The sequence below is a fragment of the Lissotriton helveticus genome, chromosome 9, assembly GCF_964261635.1.
Source record: "Lissotriton helveticus chromosome 9, aLisHel1.1, whole genome shotgun sequence".
NCBI lineage: Eukaryota > Metazoa > Chordata > Amphibia > Caudata > Salamandridae > Lissotriton > Lissotriton helveticus.
In genome coordinates this window covers 1,191,785,170-1,191,800,210 of record NC_136070.1, presented here as the reverse complement: position 1 = coordinate 1,191,800,210, position 15,041 = coordinate 1,191,785,170, and the positions used below count along the sequence as shown (strand labels likewise).

The 15,041-nt window shown below is 44.9% G+C and overlaps 1 protein-coding gene across 2 annotated transcripts in view; it reads left to right on the top strand.

The window, feature by feature from the left end:
• The window catches only part of CRBN (cereblon), a 112,808-nt gene that overhangs the window by 43,667 nt on the left and 54,100 nt on the right, over positions 1-15,041 (top strand). For both annotated transcript variants that reach the window (XM_078661659.1, XM_078661658.1), the window contains exon 4: positions 7,775-7,924. In XM_078661659.1, the coding sequence (XP_078517785.1) occupies positions 7,775-7,924 (150 nt within the window). The remainder of the gene's footprint in view (positions 1-7,774; positions 7,925-15,041) is intronic.

Below are 15,041 nucleotides of genomic sequence, written 5' to 3'. Positions count from 1 at the left end.
TACATCAACGCCAGGCTGGGTCCAATAGGCGAGGCCCCGGTCTCATCACCGCGGAGGCCCCGAACCCTCCGGGGGCACAACTTCTGAACCGCGGCACACAGGAGCCTCCAGGTCAGACGGTGAGTAAGAGCAACACGTTGCGTTTCTGTTTCTTCTCGAGTGTGTCCGCCTTGGGTTTCTTGAATAAGGCGTTGATCTCTGCGTTCTTCCGTGAAGGCCGCTGTCTCGAAGGAGATGTTGGTTTTCCGGAGATTGGGTGCGATGTTGTTGCTGGCTTTGTTGAAGATGTGGTGTGGGCAGGGGTCTTCCGGGGATCCGGAGTAGACGGTGTTCATAATCTTGATGGTGTCGTTGTTGATGTTGGTCCAGGCGATCAGGCGGTTGTTGCGGGTGGTGGTCGTGGGAGCGGGGGTCTCAGTGGTTGCCGGGGTGGTGACGGCGTTGAAGCTGTCGTGGATGTCTGCGATCTTGCGATGGAAGATGGTGGCCAGCGAGACACACAGGTCTTGTGAAGTTGGTATGTCGTTGGTGTTGGAGCTGGGGTTGGAGAGTTCCTTCACGATGTTGAAGAGCTCTTTGCAGTTGTGTGCGTTGTGGTCTAGCCGGTCTTTGAAGGAGGTCCTTTTGGCGGATCTGATGAGGTGGTGGTGTCTGCGGTTGGCGTTCTTGTGGGCTGTGTAGCTTTCTGGTGTTCGTTCACGGATCCAGTTTTTTGGGAGTTTTCGTCCAGTTCGCTTGGAGGCCTGGAGGTCTTCGGTGAACCAGCTGGCTTTCTTGCTAGTGTGGGTGATGGAGGGCTTCTTGAGCGAGACGAGGGTGTTGGCGCAGTTGTTGATCCATTGTTTGAGATTGCAAGTGGCAGTGTCGGGGTCGGTCGGATCTGCGGGTGGGCTCCGGGCGAGGGTGGTGGAAAGCTGGTCTTCGGTGACTTTTGTCCAGCAGCGGCGCGGCATCTGTTGGGTGCGGTGGTGGGTTTCCGGAAGGTGAAGTGGATGCAGCGGTGATCAGTCCAGTGGAGCTCAGTGGTGTAGTTGAAGTAGACGTGAGAGCTTGCTGAGAAGATGGGGTCAAGCGTGTGGCCGGCGGAGTGGGTGGGTTAGTGATGAGTTGTCTGAGTCAGAGGTAGGCGAGGTTGTCAATCAGGGTGGAGGAGTGGGTGTAGTTGTTGTTCTCGAGGTGGAAGTTCATGTCCCTGAGGAGGATGTAGTCCGTGGAGGTGAGGGCGTGTGTGCTGACGAGGTCGGTGATGAAGTCGCTGAACTGTGCTCGTGGTCCTGGGGGTCTGTAGATGAGGGTTCCTCTGAGGGTGGTGTTGGGGATCGGTGTGGATCTGAAAGTGCAGGTGTTCAGTAGTGCTGAGGGTGTCGTCGGTGTTGGTTGAGACTTTGAGAGAGTTCCTGTGGACGATGGCGATTCCTCCTCCTACTCCATGGGTGCGGTCCCTGCGGGTGATCCTATAGCCTTTTGGGATGGCTATGGCGATGCTGGGTGCCGAGGAGGGGTTCAGCCAGGTCTCCGTCAAGAAGGCAACATCTGGGGTGTTGGAGTCCAGCAGGTCCCAGAGTTCCACGGCGTGTTTGCGTGCGGAGCGGGTGTTGAGAAAGATGCATCTGAGGTGGTTGGGTTCTTTGGTAGGTGAGTTGGCGGGCTGGATGCTGGTGAAGCTGAAGTTCCGACAGGAGAAGGGTCCTTGGGTGCGCTTCAGGACGGCCAGGCAGCGGGTGCGTGATCGTCCGGCGTTGAGTGCGTGGAGGGTGCTGGAGTTGTAGCAGAAATATTTACAACAAGGGGTGGTGATGGACAGAGTCTCTGAATTAAGCAGAATACTCTCACCCAGTCAAGAGATCAGGGCTAAATCCAACACCGTTTTTTAGCTCATTGCACCATCCCAGTTTCAGAACCTGGCTGTATGCAAATTAGTCTGTCCCTGGCCCAGTGCATCATGGGAACAGGGCAGACCAGACTACAAAAGCCAATTCTTACACTGGGAAGGAAACAAGCTTCCGGGGACCGGTTTCTGGCATTTCAGCCGTCTTCGGCCCGGCTTGCTTGAATCCTGATGGTGCAATGAGCAAGGGACTCACATCTGAGTATACCCTTCCACGCTTAGGGTGGACAAAAATATATACAACAAGGGGTGGTGATGGACAGAGTGTCTGAATTAAGCAGAATACTCTCACCCAGTCAAGAGATCAGGGCTAAATCCAACACCGTTTTTTAGCTCATTGCACCATCCCAGTTTCAGAACCTGGCTGTATGCAAATTAGTCTGTCCCTGGCCCAGTGCATCATGGGAACAGGGCAGACCAGACTACAAAAGCCAATTCTTACACTGGGAAGGAAACAAGCTTCCGGGGACCGGTTTCTGGCATTTCAGCCGTCTTCGGCCCGGCTTGCTTGAATCCTGATGGTGCAATGAGCAAGGGACTCACATCTGAGTATACCCTTCCACGCTTAGGGTGGACAAAAATATTTACAACAAGGGGTGGTGATGGACAGAGTCTCTGAATTAAGCAGAATACTCTCACCCAGTCAAGAGATCAGGGCTAAATCCAACACCGTTTTTTAGCTCATTGCACCATCCCAGTTTCAGAACCTGGCTGTATGCAAATTAGTCTGTCCCTGGCCCAGTGCATCATGGGAACAGGGCAGACCAGACTACGAAAGCCAATTCTTACACTGGGAAGGAAACAAGCTTCCGGGGACCGGTTTCTGGCATTTCAGCCGTCTTCGGCCCGGCTTGCTTGAATCCTGATGGTACAATGAGCAAGGGACTCACATCTGAGTATACCCTTCCACGCTTAGGGTGGACAAAAATATATACAACAAGGGGTGGTGATGGACAGAGTCTCTGAATTAAGCAGAATACTCTCACCCAGTCAAGAGATCAGGGCTAAATCCAACACCGTTTTTTAGCTCATTGCACCATCCCAGTTTCAGAACCTGGCTGTATGCAAATTAGTCTGTCCCTGGCCCAGTGCATCATGGGAACAGGGCAGACCAGACTACAAAAGCCAATTCTTACACTGGGAAGGAAACAAGCTTCCGGGGACCGGTTTCTGGCATTTCAGCCGTCTTCGGCCCGGCTTGCTTGAATCCTGATGGTGCAATGAGCAAGGGACTCACATCTGAGTATACCCTTCCACGCTTAGGGTGGACAAAAATATTGTAGCAGAGGCGGGCGTCGCGGCATTCGCTGGGGCCAGGCGTCCTGGCGCTGGGCGCGGTCCAGACACGGACGGGCGCAGACGGGCTTGCCTTAGGTGCGACTTCGGCGTAACCGAGCAGGGGCCGCCATATATAGGGAGGTGGGAGGGAGGAGCAGCTGGGAGGCGAGAGGCGGGAGGAAAGGGCAGCGAATGGACAGTCAGGGGGCGGGGGCAGCGGCGGGATCGGTGAATGGCACGGAGGGCAAGGGAAATAGAATCACGGGGGTCACAGAAGGGGAAAAAGGGCACAGATTACGGGAGTCACAGAAGGGGAAAAGGGCACAGATTACGGGGGTCGCAGAAGGGGACAAAGGGCACAGATTACGGGGGTCTCAGAAGGGAGAACGGACACAGATCACAGGGGGCACAGAAGGGAAAAACGGGCACAGATCACGTGGGGCACAGAAGGGAAAACGGGCACAGATCACGGGGGGCGCAGAAGGGAAAAATGAGCACAGATCACGAGGGGGCACAGAAGGGAAAAAGGGCACAGATCACGCGGGTGACGATGGGAACAGAAGGAAAGAAGGGTATAGGAGAAAATACAGGCACAGGGGGAAGACGGACAGCAGCAGTCACAGACAGTAAAAGAGAAAAAGACAGCAAAAGAGAAAACGATACGGGCAGTATAATGAACAATAGAACAGACCTCAACTTTCCTCAGCAGCGGCAGCTGGGGCAAGGACAGGACGCACAGTGGGTGCGGCCTACCTAATAAGGTCAAGGGTCGCTCTTGTTCTTTAACATTACTCTAGCAGTCACTAAAGAGGGGATAGAACGAGAGTGATGCAATCATTAGGTCTGGCTTGACATCACAGCTCTCCTTGTAATTTGTGATCAATCTAAACAAGAAGTTTAGGGGAGTACAATAGAGGGAGATGGACGGTGACTTTGTCGAGGAGATTGCTTGATCTGAGTACTGCTTTTGGTTCAGCAGAAGATGCGTACACCAACAGAAAAAGTGCTTCTAGTGCTCCTGTTCGCTGTGACGCAGTGTTCGCCTCCTAGTGTTAGTGTCTTTGTCCATGTGTCTATTTTCCTGGCTCCATCTTCTAGGGTCCTTCAGATAATAGGGCTTTTGTCCAAGTATTTATGAAATGGCTTTGGTCGTTATACCGGGTTCTGCACCAAGGTGTCCATGTCCAGTTTTACAGTTTGATGTAGCACTTAAGTACTAAATAAGTATATGGATGTTTTAAAGTACTGTAACAACGGTTTAGCAAATAATAATATATTTTAGTAACAAATACAGCAATGCTTAACAGAGAACAGTAAGAAACAGTGTTTTGATAGTATTGAGAGAAGAAAGCTAGTTGGCTTGGTTTAGACTTAAGCGGTGAATTTTCAGATTTCAAAAGAAAGTCAGCAAAGAAATGGTTGTCTTTAGGTCCACTGGCAGTGAATTTCAACTGCATGTGGTTGCTCTGGAAAATAATTAGTGCTCTCTCTGTGTCATTTTGAATCTTGATGAAGTTGTTAACTTTCAGTCAACCAAGTACTGACTCAAAACTGTTTGTTTTAAGGATACACACATAAGCCCAGTCTTTTTGGAGTTGGCTTTCAGTAATTTATCAGTCATTCAGGCATGGAGTTTGAGCAGCACAGATTGCAGGGTGAAGATATCTAATGAACTTGTTTTTGCATGTGGAGGAATGGAGGCTCCTGTCCCATCATAGACTGAGCTCAGTGGTTGCAGCAAAGACAGGAAAGTTTACTTTGATAATATTCATCAGTAATAGGTATGGGTGATAGTAGGCAGGATTGAGAATCTTATTGATCGGGGAGCGATCCCTTGAACTTAAGGGGGTTAATTGACTCTGGGTATTTGTTGTTCGAGGTGTTTGTGGTCCTAATGAGGGTTTGTAAGTGTGCAGTTAGTTCTGATGTATAACACCTTTTTAGTAAAGTTTGTGAGGAATTTGTTACATCTGTTAGTTGAAGAACTGGGTGCTAATTTGGCAAAGGGATTGAATGCATTGGACAAGGAATCCAGCTAGTTTGTATGATGTGTCCAGAAAAATGCGGCTTTGGCTGCTGTGATGGCTAGACTGTCATTTTTCTTTATGGATTTTAGGATTGTGCAAACATTTCGAGGATCCCCAGATATTTTCTGCATTCTGAATCCTCTTAGTTTTTATTGAGGTCCTCCACAAATCATTATTGACTAAGTTTCCAAGCTGTAATTTTAACATAAGAGATGCTATGGTATTAACTGCTGAGGCAATGATCTTGCTGTAGGATGTTAGCATGCAGTTGACATTTGCTGTGTGCAAGCCAGTTGTGAGGCCCCTAGTTGTCATGAAACCTACTTCTTCATGATTCTAGTGGGCACCTCTAGCTATGTGTCTCCTTTATCCATAAAGTCTAGCCATGCCTATGTTAGTATGTGTGAATCATCTGTTCTGTATTCAGTGCATTGCACTAGGTAAGATTTGAATTTGAAGGGAGACGTTAGGCCTATGATAGTTTGTGGTTCGTAACTGGTGCTTGCCATGCGTATGGTCGGTAAGTGTACAGTTTTGAATACTGTCGATATGTTTACAGTGGTGAGGCTTCCAAAGACGAATGGTCCTAGGTAAATAAGAGGAATTTTAGCCATTAGAAACCAGCAAAAACAAGCCAATAGATCTGGCCTCAAAATGGTAACTCATGTAAAACCGGCCATGCAGACATTTTGTTTGCATGAGTCTATCTTATTAAAGCCAGGCCTACTAGCTTTACCGTGCTTTTTGCTTTTCATGGAAGACTTAGTGTGCCTCTCTGTCATACACATATACATGACGGAACACTGGCAAGGCTGATATACTGGACCCCTGGAAAACTTTTCAGTCGGTGGATTCTCTTAATTCCATTGACATTTTAAAATCTAATTAAGTTGAGTGTTTAACGTTCATTGGAGGCTGCTGGTTGTCAGAGCTTCACATTCACCCATTAGTCTTGAATTACTTGCAGAGAAAAGGCACTTGCTCTTTGAGAAGTCATGCCTGCTATATGTTGTCAATGTCCCTATCCTTTTCATGTCCCAACTCTTGTCTTAGCTGCTGCAAGCCTCTATTGTAGCATGGATGTATCTCTCTGCCGGTTACTGGAATTGGTTGTAGGCAGACAGGCACACTCATTGAGGGCTATATGGTATTGGACGTGATTTAGAGCTTGATTACGATGGCGGACGGACTTCCGTCCGTCCGCCATAGTTTCCTATTTGGGACCCCCTAGCCTACAAGGTGGCAGTCTCACAGTAGAAATTATGATGCGACCGCCGCGGAGTCGGTCGCATTACCTATTTATTTGTATTGCGGCTTGTGCTGCTGACTGCAGCGTACGCCGCAATACGAAAAGCTGTCATCACACATATCCCTGCATACGTGGCACGCACCATGTGGTGCCTGCCACATGGTGTAGGGACATGTAGGGCGGCACCCTAGTTGCCCCCACAGTGCCCACAGCCTAGGGGAAAGGGGGGGGCCTCTACAGGTCCCCAATGTCCCCTTCCGCCAGCTTTTCCATGGTGGTTGAACCGCCATGGAAAGGCTGGCGTAGAAGGTACATCGGAATCCCTATGGCGGTGTCTGGAAGGCACCGCCACCAATGCAGGAATTGCGATGCCCTCCGCCTGTCTCAAGGAGCCTGTTGGATGCATGGCGGACTGTGTTTACGGCCGTTATCACACCGCCCGCCATCCTAATGTGGCTCGTGTTGAAGGTGGTCCCGATGGTGGAGAGACCGCCACGACAGTATCGGTGGCGGTCTCGCCGCCATCGTAATAACCCCCTAAGTTTTCTTTCTGACTGTCTCAACTTCATTCCGATCACCCGTCTGGCTACTTGTCACCCCTCTCCACGAAACAGTGCCTGCTAACCCTTGCTCCGCACACCCAGAACACGCTTGTTTCTTGTAAAAATAGTCAGTTTCGTACCTAGTTTCCTTCCCTTAAAATAAACCCCCGTCTTATCATTGAGTGCGTCTTTTTCACCAAAACGTTCTGAGAAACAAGACTGTTCGAAGTCTAACGTTTGGAAGTTCAAGTAAAAGCGAGTGAGATCCCTTGCATAATATTTTGTCACCAAAACAATAACCATGTTACACCTCCTTGTCCTGGGGTCCGACCAACAAAGCTATGGGTACAATAGCAGTTTCCTCAAAGTCTCCCTATTGCTGAAATCCATAAGGCTTCCTGGTACAAGGAGATGTGTTCATAATTTCCATTCCCGCCCCTCCCTGTATAGGGACTTCAGGCTGGATAGTTGTCAGAATTTGTCTGACTGCAGCCACTAAAGTGGATTTTATTACTCAGTCCTCAAATCGTTTTGGTTGCTGAGTGTTCGGTACTATATTTAAAACACATGGCACATAAATCTACCATATAGTTCGTACCACAGAAGTAGAGATGATGTTTCTTGTAATTGCTCCCACGTGTGTCTCCTAAATATTTGTGTGATACTCTACCTCACTTTTCCATTGCTTTAGTATTCGAGTACCATCTCTTTGCTGCTTAATAGAATGCTGAGATGGTCCTTTGGTGCAGCTCTTTCCATGTATGCTGACATTTTCTCTCTCTGCCTTTAGCAATGGGCGTGAAATAGATGCACGGTTTGGGACAACAGCAGAAATATACGCCTACAGAGAAGAACAAGAGTTTGGCATTGAAACTGTCAAGGTGAAAGCTGTTGGAAGACAGCGATTCAAAGTGATGGAAATAAGAACACAGACCGATGGGTAAGCGTCTTTCTAAGATGTGGACGAAAGTGTAAGCTCCTTGTAAGAATGTATGGAGGATGTTAATCCTATATGCATCTGTGAGACGTGCAAGATTGCTTGTACCTGTGCAGTTATGGAGGCTTGCTGCACTCCTTTGTTTAAATTCAGCTCTCGCGTGGTTCGTTTGTTGATTTACATGGTGTTGCTTCTTTTAGCCTTTGAGGTTACTGAAATGTGACATTAATTATTCTGATGATGTTTGGTCGATCTTAAATTAAACAATCCCATGTAATTAAAAGAAGCTGTAACACTACAGTGCCGATGAAACATCCATGTTAGTTACGTGTAAAAAAACATTTCAATAGAAATTACAATATCATTTGGCTACTTTCACAGGTATGTAGAATTCATTTTAGTTAGATTGTCTCTGGGCTGCACACGCCTCATTCACTGGAAATCGAAAGGTTCCCATCCTGACCTACTAGAACTCAAAATATTTGCACCATGGAGCATGGTTTTGGCACGGATGTTCTTTGCATGTATTTGAAAAGCTATGCCGTTGTTCCATTTTCTTGTTTTTCTTTACATTTTGTTTTGCAGACAATGTAGGGCAGTGATATGTACCAGCCTTAAGATTAAATCGTGAGAGTTAAGATGTCAAACCGGATTCCATTCTGGTTAAGCCACAAATGCCGTATTCATACCACAACAACACACCATCAAAACTGCCATTGATTCCAACGAAGTCACAGCACAACCATTACTAGACCTCTCCTCTCCCTTGATAATCTTCATCCACCTACTTTACCAAGGTTGCATTTTGCTAAATCGTCTGGCAATTGCTTCTCCTGCATTAATTTATCGACATGTACAAATTATCTAATTTACCATTACATAGTCTACTACAATCTAGTATATTTTGCAGTATATTTGTTAGAAATTACATCAATTTCATTAAAAACTCTCACAACAAAGTAAAAATCAAGATGGCCTAGAATTGCATGTTGACAAAAACACAGTAAACCCGTTTGTCTGTCACACTTTTCAACTGGCCCAAAAAATAATAAAAAGATAAACACCTTGGAAAAATAAAAAAATGCCTGGGTGTTATTGTCAAAGCTCACGCCTGAGAACTGTCAAGAAACACTACGCTCTGTCTCTGCAACATCTCTGAAGACAACAGTGCCATCCACGATCACAGAACTAGTTGGAGACGAAAAACATTAGAATGCACAAAACAACTAACTTTAACATTTTCATAACAAATGACATTTTAACTGCATTTGTATAATTGTATTTTTCAGAACACGGGCAGCAAATGACCATCTAAGAAAACCACGCCAGACCATAGTTACACCAACAAAACATTGCAGATGAAAGAAAATATAAAACTCTTTTTTGTAGAAAATCTTAACGAGACAGTTTAAAAACCGAAACTCTTCTCTCATTTTATTATGTTTAACCCCTTCCACGCTCATGACGAGCTGGGCTCGTCATGAGGTAGCCTCCTCGCACGCTCATGACGAGCCCAGCTCGTCATGAAACATGGGAATGAGAAAAACTCAGCACAGGAGGGGAAAATGCATAGCATCGATGTGGTTAATACATACAAGTTGTTATGAGGCCCAAAATAGTAATGTTTTCTTAAAAAAAAAAAAAACAAAAAAAAACCTTTATTCAATTTCTTCAGTGGCAATTATAAAAGAAAGTACAGACATAAAACAAATACTATTTACAAGGCTAAAAGTCATATACAAAATGATTAAGTATACAATAAAATCAACTGCAGCAACTGATACGGAATTCAGTATAAAATACAATCTTATTTCCATCACCAATGGATCACACTATTATGTTTTTTCTTCATCTAATTACATTCTTTAAGAAGATTACCACAGACCACATGGTCTACTCGTTATCTAAGAGCTGTAGGGATAAAAATGCTGGACGACATTGCCTAAGACCAAGCAGCTTTAAAATCAGTAAGATCCTAAACTTTCTCTGAACTTCATAAAATTTACAGAAAAGCACTGCATGGATTGTTGTTTGCGGTGACGTTCCGTCACATGGGCATTGACAGAGCAAGCTTGACCAGTCGTTAATTACAGGAAAACGTATTAGGCGATTGAAAGTGCCAAACCTAAAGCGAGTTAAAACAAATTTGTCACACGTGCCCTCCATGATTTGTAAATAGGGCTGTATATCATAAGTGGTCAATACCATTTGGTTATTGCGTACAGTCAATGTCATTATTTCTGTGGAGAGTCTATTTGCCTCCAGTAGTGTCATGCAATCTCTTTTAAGATCTTCTCTGCTCACCAGTACCAGAGATTCCGGTTCTTCATAATATTCTGGGTGACCTAGGTCGCTCGTGAACTCTTTGATGTATTTCAACCAAGGTATGTTAAGCACCTGTTGTAGTTTAACACAATCCCTTATTTTATCCCTATTGAGGGTGGTTTTCTCAGAGACCCAGATCTTATGCCACAGGAGGATTGGCTGAATTTAAAATTAGGTCTAATATATAGGGTAACCCTAAATCTGCTTGGCATACATAAGTGGAACAGCTGCCTGGAACAGTTAGGACACATCTTTTAAAAAGCATTCTCTACTAGTTGCAGGGGCTGGGAATCGCAATAACCCCATACCCCTGCACCATATGTAGCAATAGTTACACATTTGGCCTTATATATATATTTATTAACTCTACGGGCGGTCTTTTGCCCAGCTTTCTTGAAAAGTTAGCTAAGACAGTCGTAGCTTTCAAAAACAGTAACTTTCTAGATTTAATTGCCTGAGCTGAGACCATGAACTGTTCTGCTCAAAAAGGATGCCCAAGTAGGTAAATATCTTGTTGGATTTGACCTTCTTGTTGTCTATGAAGATATCTCTACACTTTGAGCTCTATTTTCCACATTTCATTATGACAGTCTTCAGTATGTTAACTTGCAATCCCAGGTTCTGCAGGTATATGGTCAAACTTCTCAATACACGTTGTAGCCCCAACTGTGTGCGTACCATCAGCACTGCTTCGTCAGCATAGAGGAGGGCGGGTATTGGGCTTTTACCAATTTGTGGTAAGTCCTGACACAGATCCGACAGTGTCTGCCCCAAGCTGTTAATGTAAAGTGTAAATAGAAAGGGTGGCAAGACACAGCCCTGTCTTACCCCTCTCTCTACGCTGAATGATGCAGTGCACTCACCCTTGACCCGTAATGATCCCTTGCTTTCATGCCAGAGTACAATTGCCTCAAAGTCTAGGAGCGGAGCTTCAACACCTAGTTTGGCCATTATAATCCATGGTTTGTCGTGTAATACACAATCAAAGGCTGCGGTTAGATCCACAAATGCCAAGAACAATCTACCCTGTTTGGCCAGGGTTTATTTCCCGATTAATAGGTTAAAATTCAGGCCTTGCTCCACTGTACTAAGGCCTGGTCGAAAGCTGAATTGCAATGTGGATAAAACATAGTCTGTTTAATACAATACGCCTGACCAACTTGACCAATTAATCAAGTAATGAGATTGGTCGGTAGCAAGCGGGATTCTGGTGGTCACCTTTCTTAAAGATCAGAACCAATAGCGATTTTGACCAGGGGCCAATAAAACCTGAGGTGCAACAAGCTAATTTGACTGGTGCAAGCAGTGGGCCCCATAAGGCAATATTGGCTTTAAAACTATCTACTGGTAAGCCATCGGGACCAGAGGCTTTCCCCGCCTTACTAGCTTCAAGAGCTAGATTGACATCTTCTAGGGTGAATTGACGGTTTATTGGCAGCTTAGATGGAGCAGTGACGCGCTTATCCATTTGAGTGTCATCTGTTCCTATTTTCTCTATGATAGGAGTAACATGTGGGCTCAGGAAGGGGGCATTTACTGTCCGCCAGAACACTGTATTATCTCGGACTAAAGTTGCTTCATGCAGGACCCTCCGTGCATCCTCTCTTCTTGCGTTCCCGAAGAACTTGTTTATACCCCAATCTACATGCTTTGATTCTTTGCTTAACTTTTAAAGGCTTATGTAATGCATGTTTTAACATCTTGTATGCCTTCGCGCATCTAGTATTGAACCAACCATGATTTTCTTTATGCCCTTTTCTATTCTCGGCCGTTAAACCTTCCTTAATCCCAAGGGTGATCTGTTGGAAGGATTCTAAGGGTTTGGCATGATCCACATTCTCATCTAGGCAAACGAAAAGAGCTTTGTAATGTTTACCCTCTAGCTTCTTGTTAAAGTCGACTGAGTCAACTTCAGAACACTGTTAAGAGTAACCATTGGTTTTGTTGAGAACAATATCTTTAACCACATGTGAGCACTTTCCTTTACTTTTTATTACTTGCTAGGCAATTGAAAGATTACACTCTGTGGGAAGTGATCACTTAAATAATTATGTATTTTGAAGCCTTTGACTCCAGTTGAGTACCTATATGCTGTTATCACGTAACCGATGGTCGTATTCACACCTCTCCTGTTGAAAGTACAATCAAATGGTACCAGCGTGGTGCATAGTTCATTGCCAAAAACCTAGGTCAAACATAAAGAAGATATTGTTCAGATTATCCCTGTAGCGCAAGTATGGAAAGTGGGTAAAACCTGTGATACCATCTAGTGATATCCCACAATTTCCGTCTACATAAGACGGACACAGGCCAGTATTAAAATCCCCATCTCAAAGTAAAAACGTATCTTTTCCGGTTTCGTTATGTAAGTACAAAAGATCTTTACACAATTGTCTAAGGGCCACCCAAATCTGTTCAGGTGGAGCATGATTATAATAATTTATCACAGCTACACAACAGTCCTTATCAATTTCAATGTTGGTAATTTGGGAATACATTTCAGAAACCGGCAGCTTTATCTTGGTCACATTCATATAATTTGAAATATATGTACATAACCCTCCTTTACATCTCCCATGTGCAAATGGTATGGCTGAAGTGTGGAAGGTCTTATACCCACTAGTGTGTATTGGGTCCTCTACCCAGGTTTTTTGGAAGCAAAGGATATTAAAATTAATTACAAAAACCATCCATTCTGGAATTGCGGCCTTCGCACGTAAGCCTACGAAATACCAGAATAGCGTGGAACATTGTTTGTCTCTGATGTTATCTGTGTCTCTGTTGCCATTTACCTTTTGGGGGGGGGGGGAGGGGAGGATGAGATATCATATTTAAAGTGTCTGTGGTTAGTATATTTCCTGGGTTTACCCCTATGTGATCTCTAAGCGTGAGTGGGAGGAGATCATGTGTGGGCTGTGTCCGTTGTGTTCTACCTTTCTATATTGATCTACAGTGAGTCAGTCTACACTATCTAACGTTGGAAGGCCATCAAAACGCTTACTGACTGGAATGTTGTATGAGACTTCATAACGGCCACTCTCATTTGAATCCCCTCGAGTCTTTATCATCTCTACATGACCCGGCGACTGATAAAAGTAGCCCAATGGCAGTAAGTTAACACTATGTCTGGAGTCCATGTGGGTACCATCTCTATTAAAGATGGTTTCTACCAGGGTTTTAAGGGGATTCAAAATCCCATTAAACTTCAGAGAATATGGTTTTATGCGTGTAGACGGTATGTAAAAAATTAATTATGCTACAGGAGACACACTTGTTACCCCGGTAGGCTGAAGAATTAAGTGGGTGGGAGAATACGGTAAGCGAGCTTCACTTCCTCAGCACGAGGGTTGCTATTATGGGTGGATAATAGTATTCCACTGCGAGTAGATGTAGAATTGAAGGCTGCAGATTGACAATATGTGGGAGTGGTATTTAAAAAAAAAAATCTTTTTTAAAGAGTTGACAAGTATTTTGGCTCCTTACACCCACTATGACAATATCTGGATGGGGGTCTATAACTGTGTGCTAGACAGGGAGCTGGATAGCTCTAGGCAGGTGATGAGGCCATTGGGTAGAGCATCTAAGGCATTGTTGGAAAGCATGGACACATTACACCTAGTGGATTTATGGCGAGCCGTTCACAGTCAAACTAGGGGTTACTCTTTTTACTCCACACCACATGGTACATTTTCTAGGATTGATTACCTGTTGATACATCCAGGACGGGTTACTGACTTTAGGGCGATATGGTGCCACGAGCATATGTTTTCAGATCATGCCCCCTATATGGCTACGAAGCGGGGCAAGCATATGTGATCCTGCCCCTACAATGGAGATTTCCAACTCTTGCATTGCATAATCAGCCATACAGGGAGACAATTTTTGAAGCAATATAGGAATTTTTTTATATTAACACTGGTTCGGTTAATTTATCTGGAGTTCTGTGGGAAGCTATTAAAGTAACTATTAGGGGTAAGTGTATGGGTGCGTCAATCATTGCTACACACAGTAACAAATCTGGGTCAAATTGAGGATATTGATCGACCGGCACCACATAAAGAATGAAGCAGATTACAGGGGGAACTTGATGAGGCACAGGAAACTCTGGGCCATCATGATTTTAAGACATACACAATGATTCAATATGAACAACAGGATACACTGGGTCGGCTACTAGTTAGGTTAGTTTATGGTAAATGCAGACAAATCTGTTATTTATCCCATACGGACACCTGGCTTCGGGGACGAGTCTGTCTCTGACATACTTTTATAGAGTGCTCCCATTAAATATTTGGGAGTGTATTTGACCTCAAATGTCACTGAAATATATGATGTTAATGTTGGGGCCCTGCTAGAAAGTGTGGAACGCAGCATCCAACAATGGTTAAAGTTTCCATTGTCACTTATGAGACGAATAGAGATTAGCAAGATAATATCATTGCCTCGTGTATTACATGTTTTACCGATGCAGATCCCAGATGCGTGCTTTAGGCAATTAGATGATCTTCTTCGACTATTATATTGAGGTACAGGAAAAGTGCGTATTAGCCTAAAAGTCCTTCTGTCGACTTGGGACATTGGAGAGCTACAGGCCGCACATTTCAGAAGTTATTACCAGGCCTCCAAGTTGCAGAACTTCGCTATGTGGTTTATGTACCAGTGTTTTGAACCTGTTACAGATATGTTGGTGAGATTGGTAAAGCCATGTGGACTCCTGGCACTGCCGCTAGTCCATAAAAAGAGAAGGAGACCGCTCCCATTACAAATTTGTACTTAACTGGATATATTTTGGACA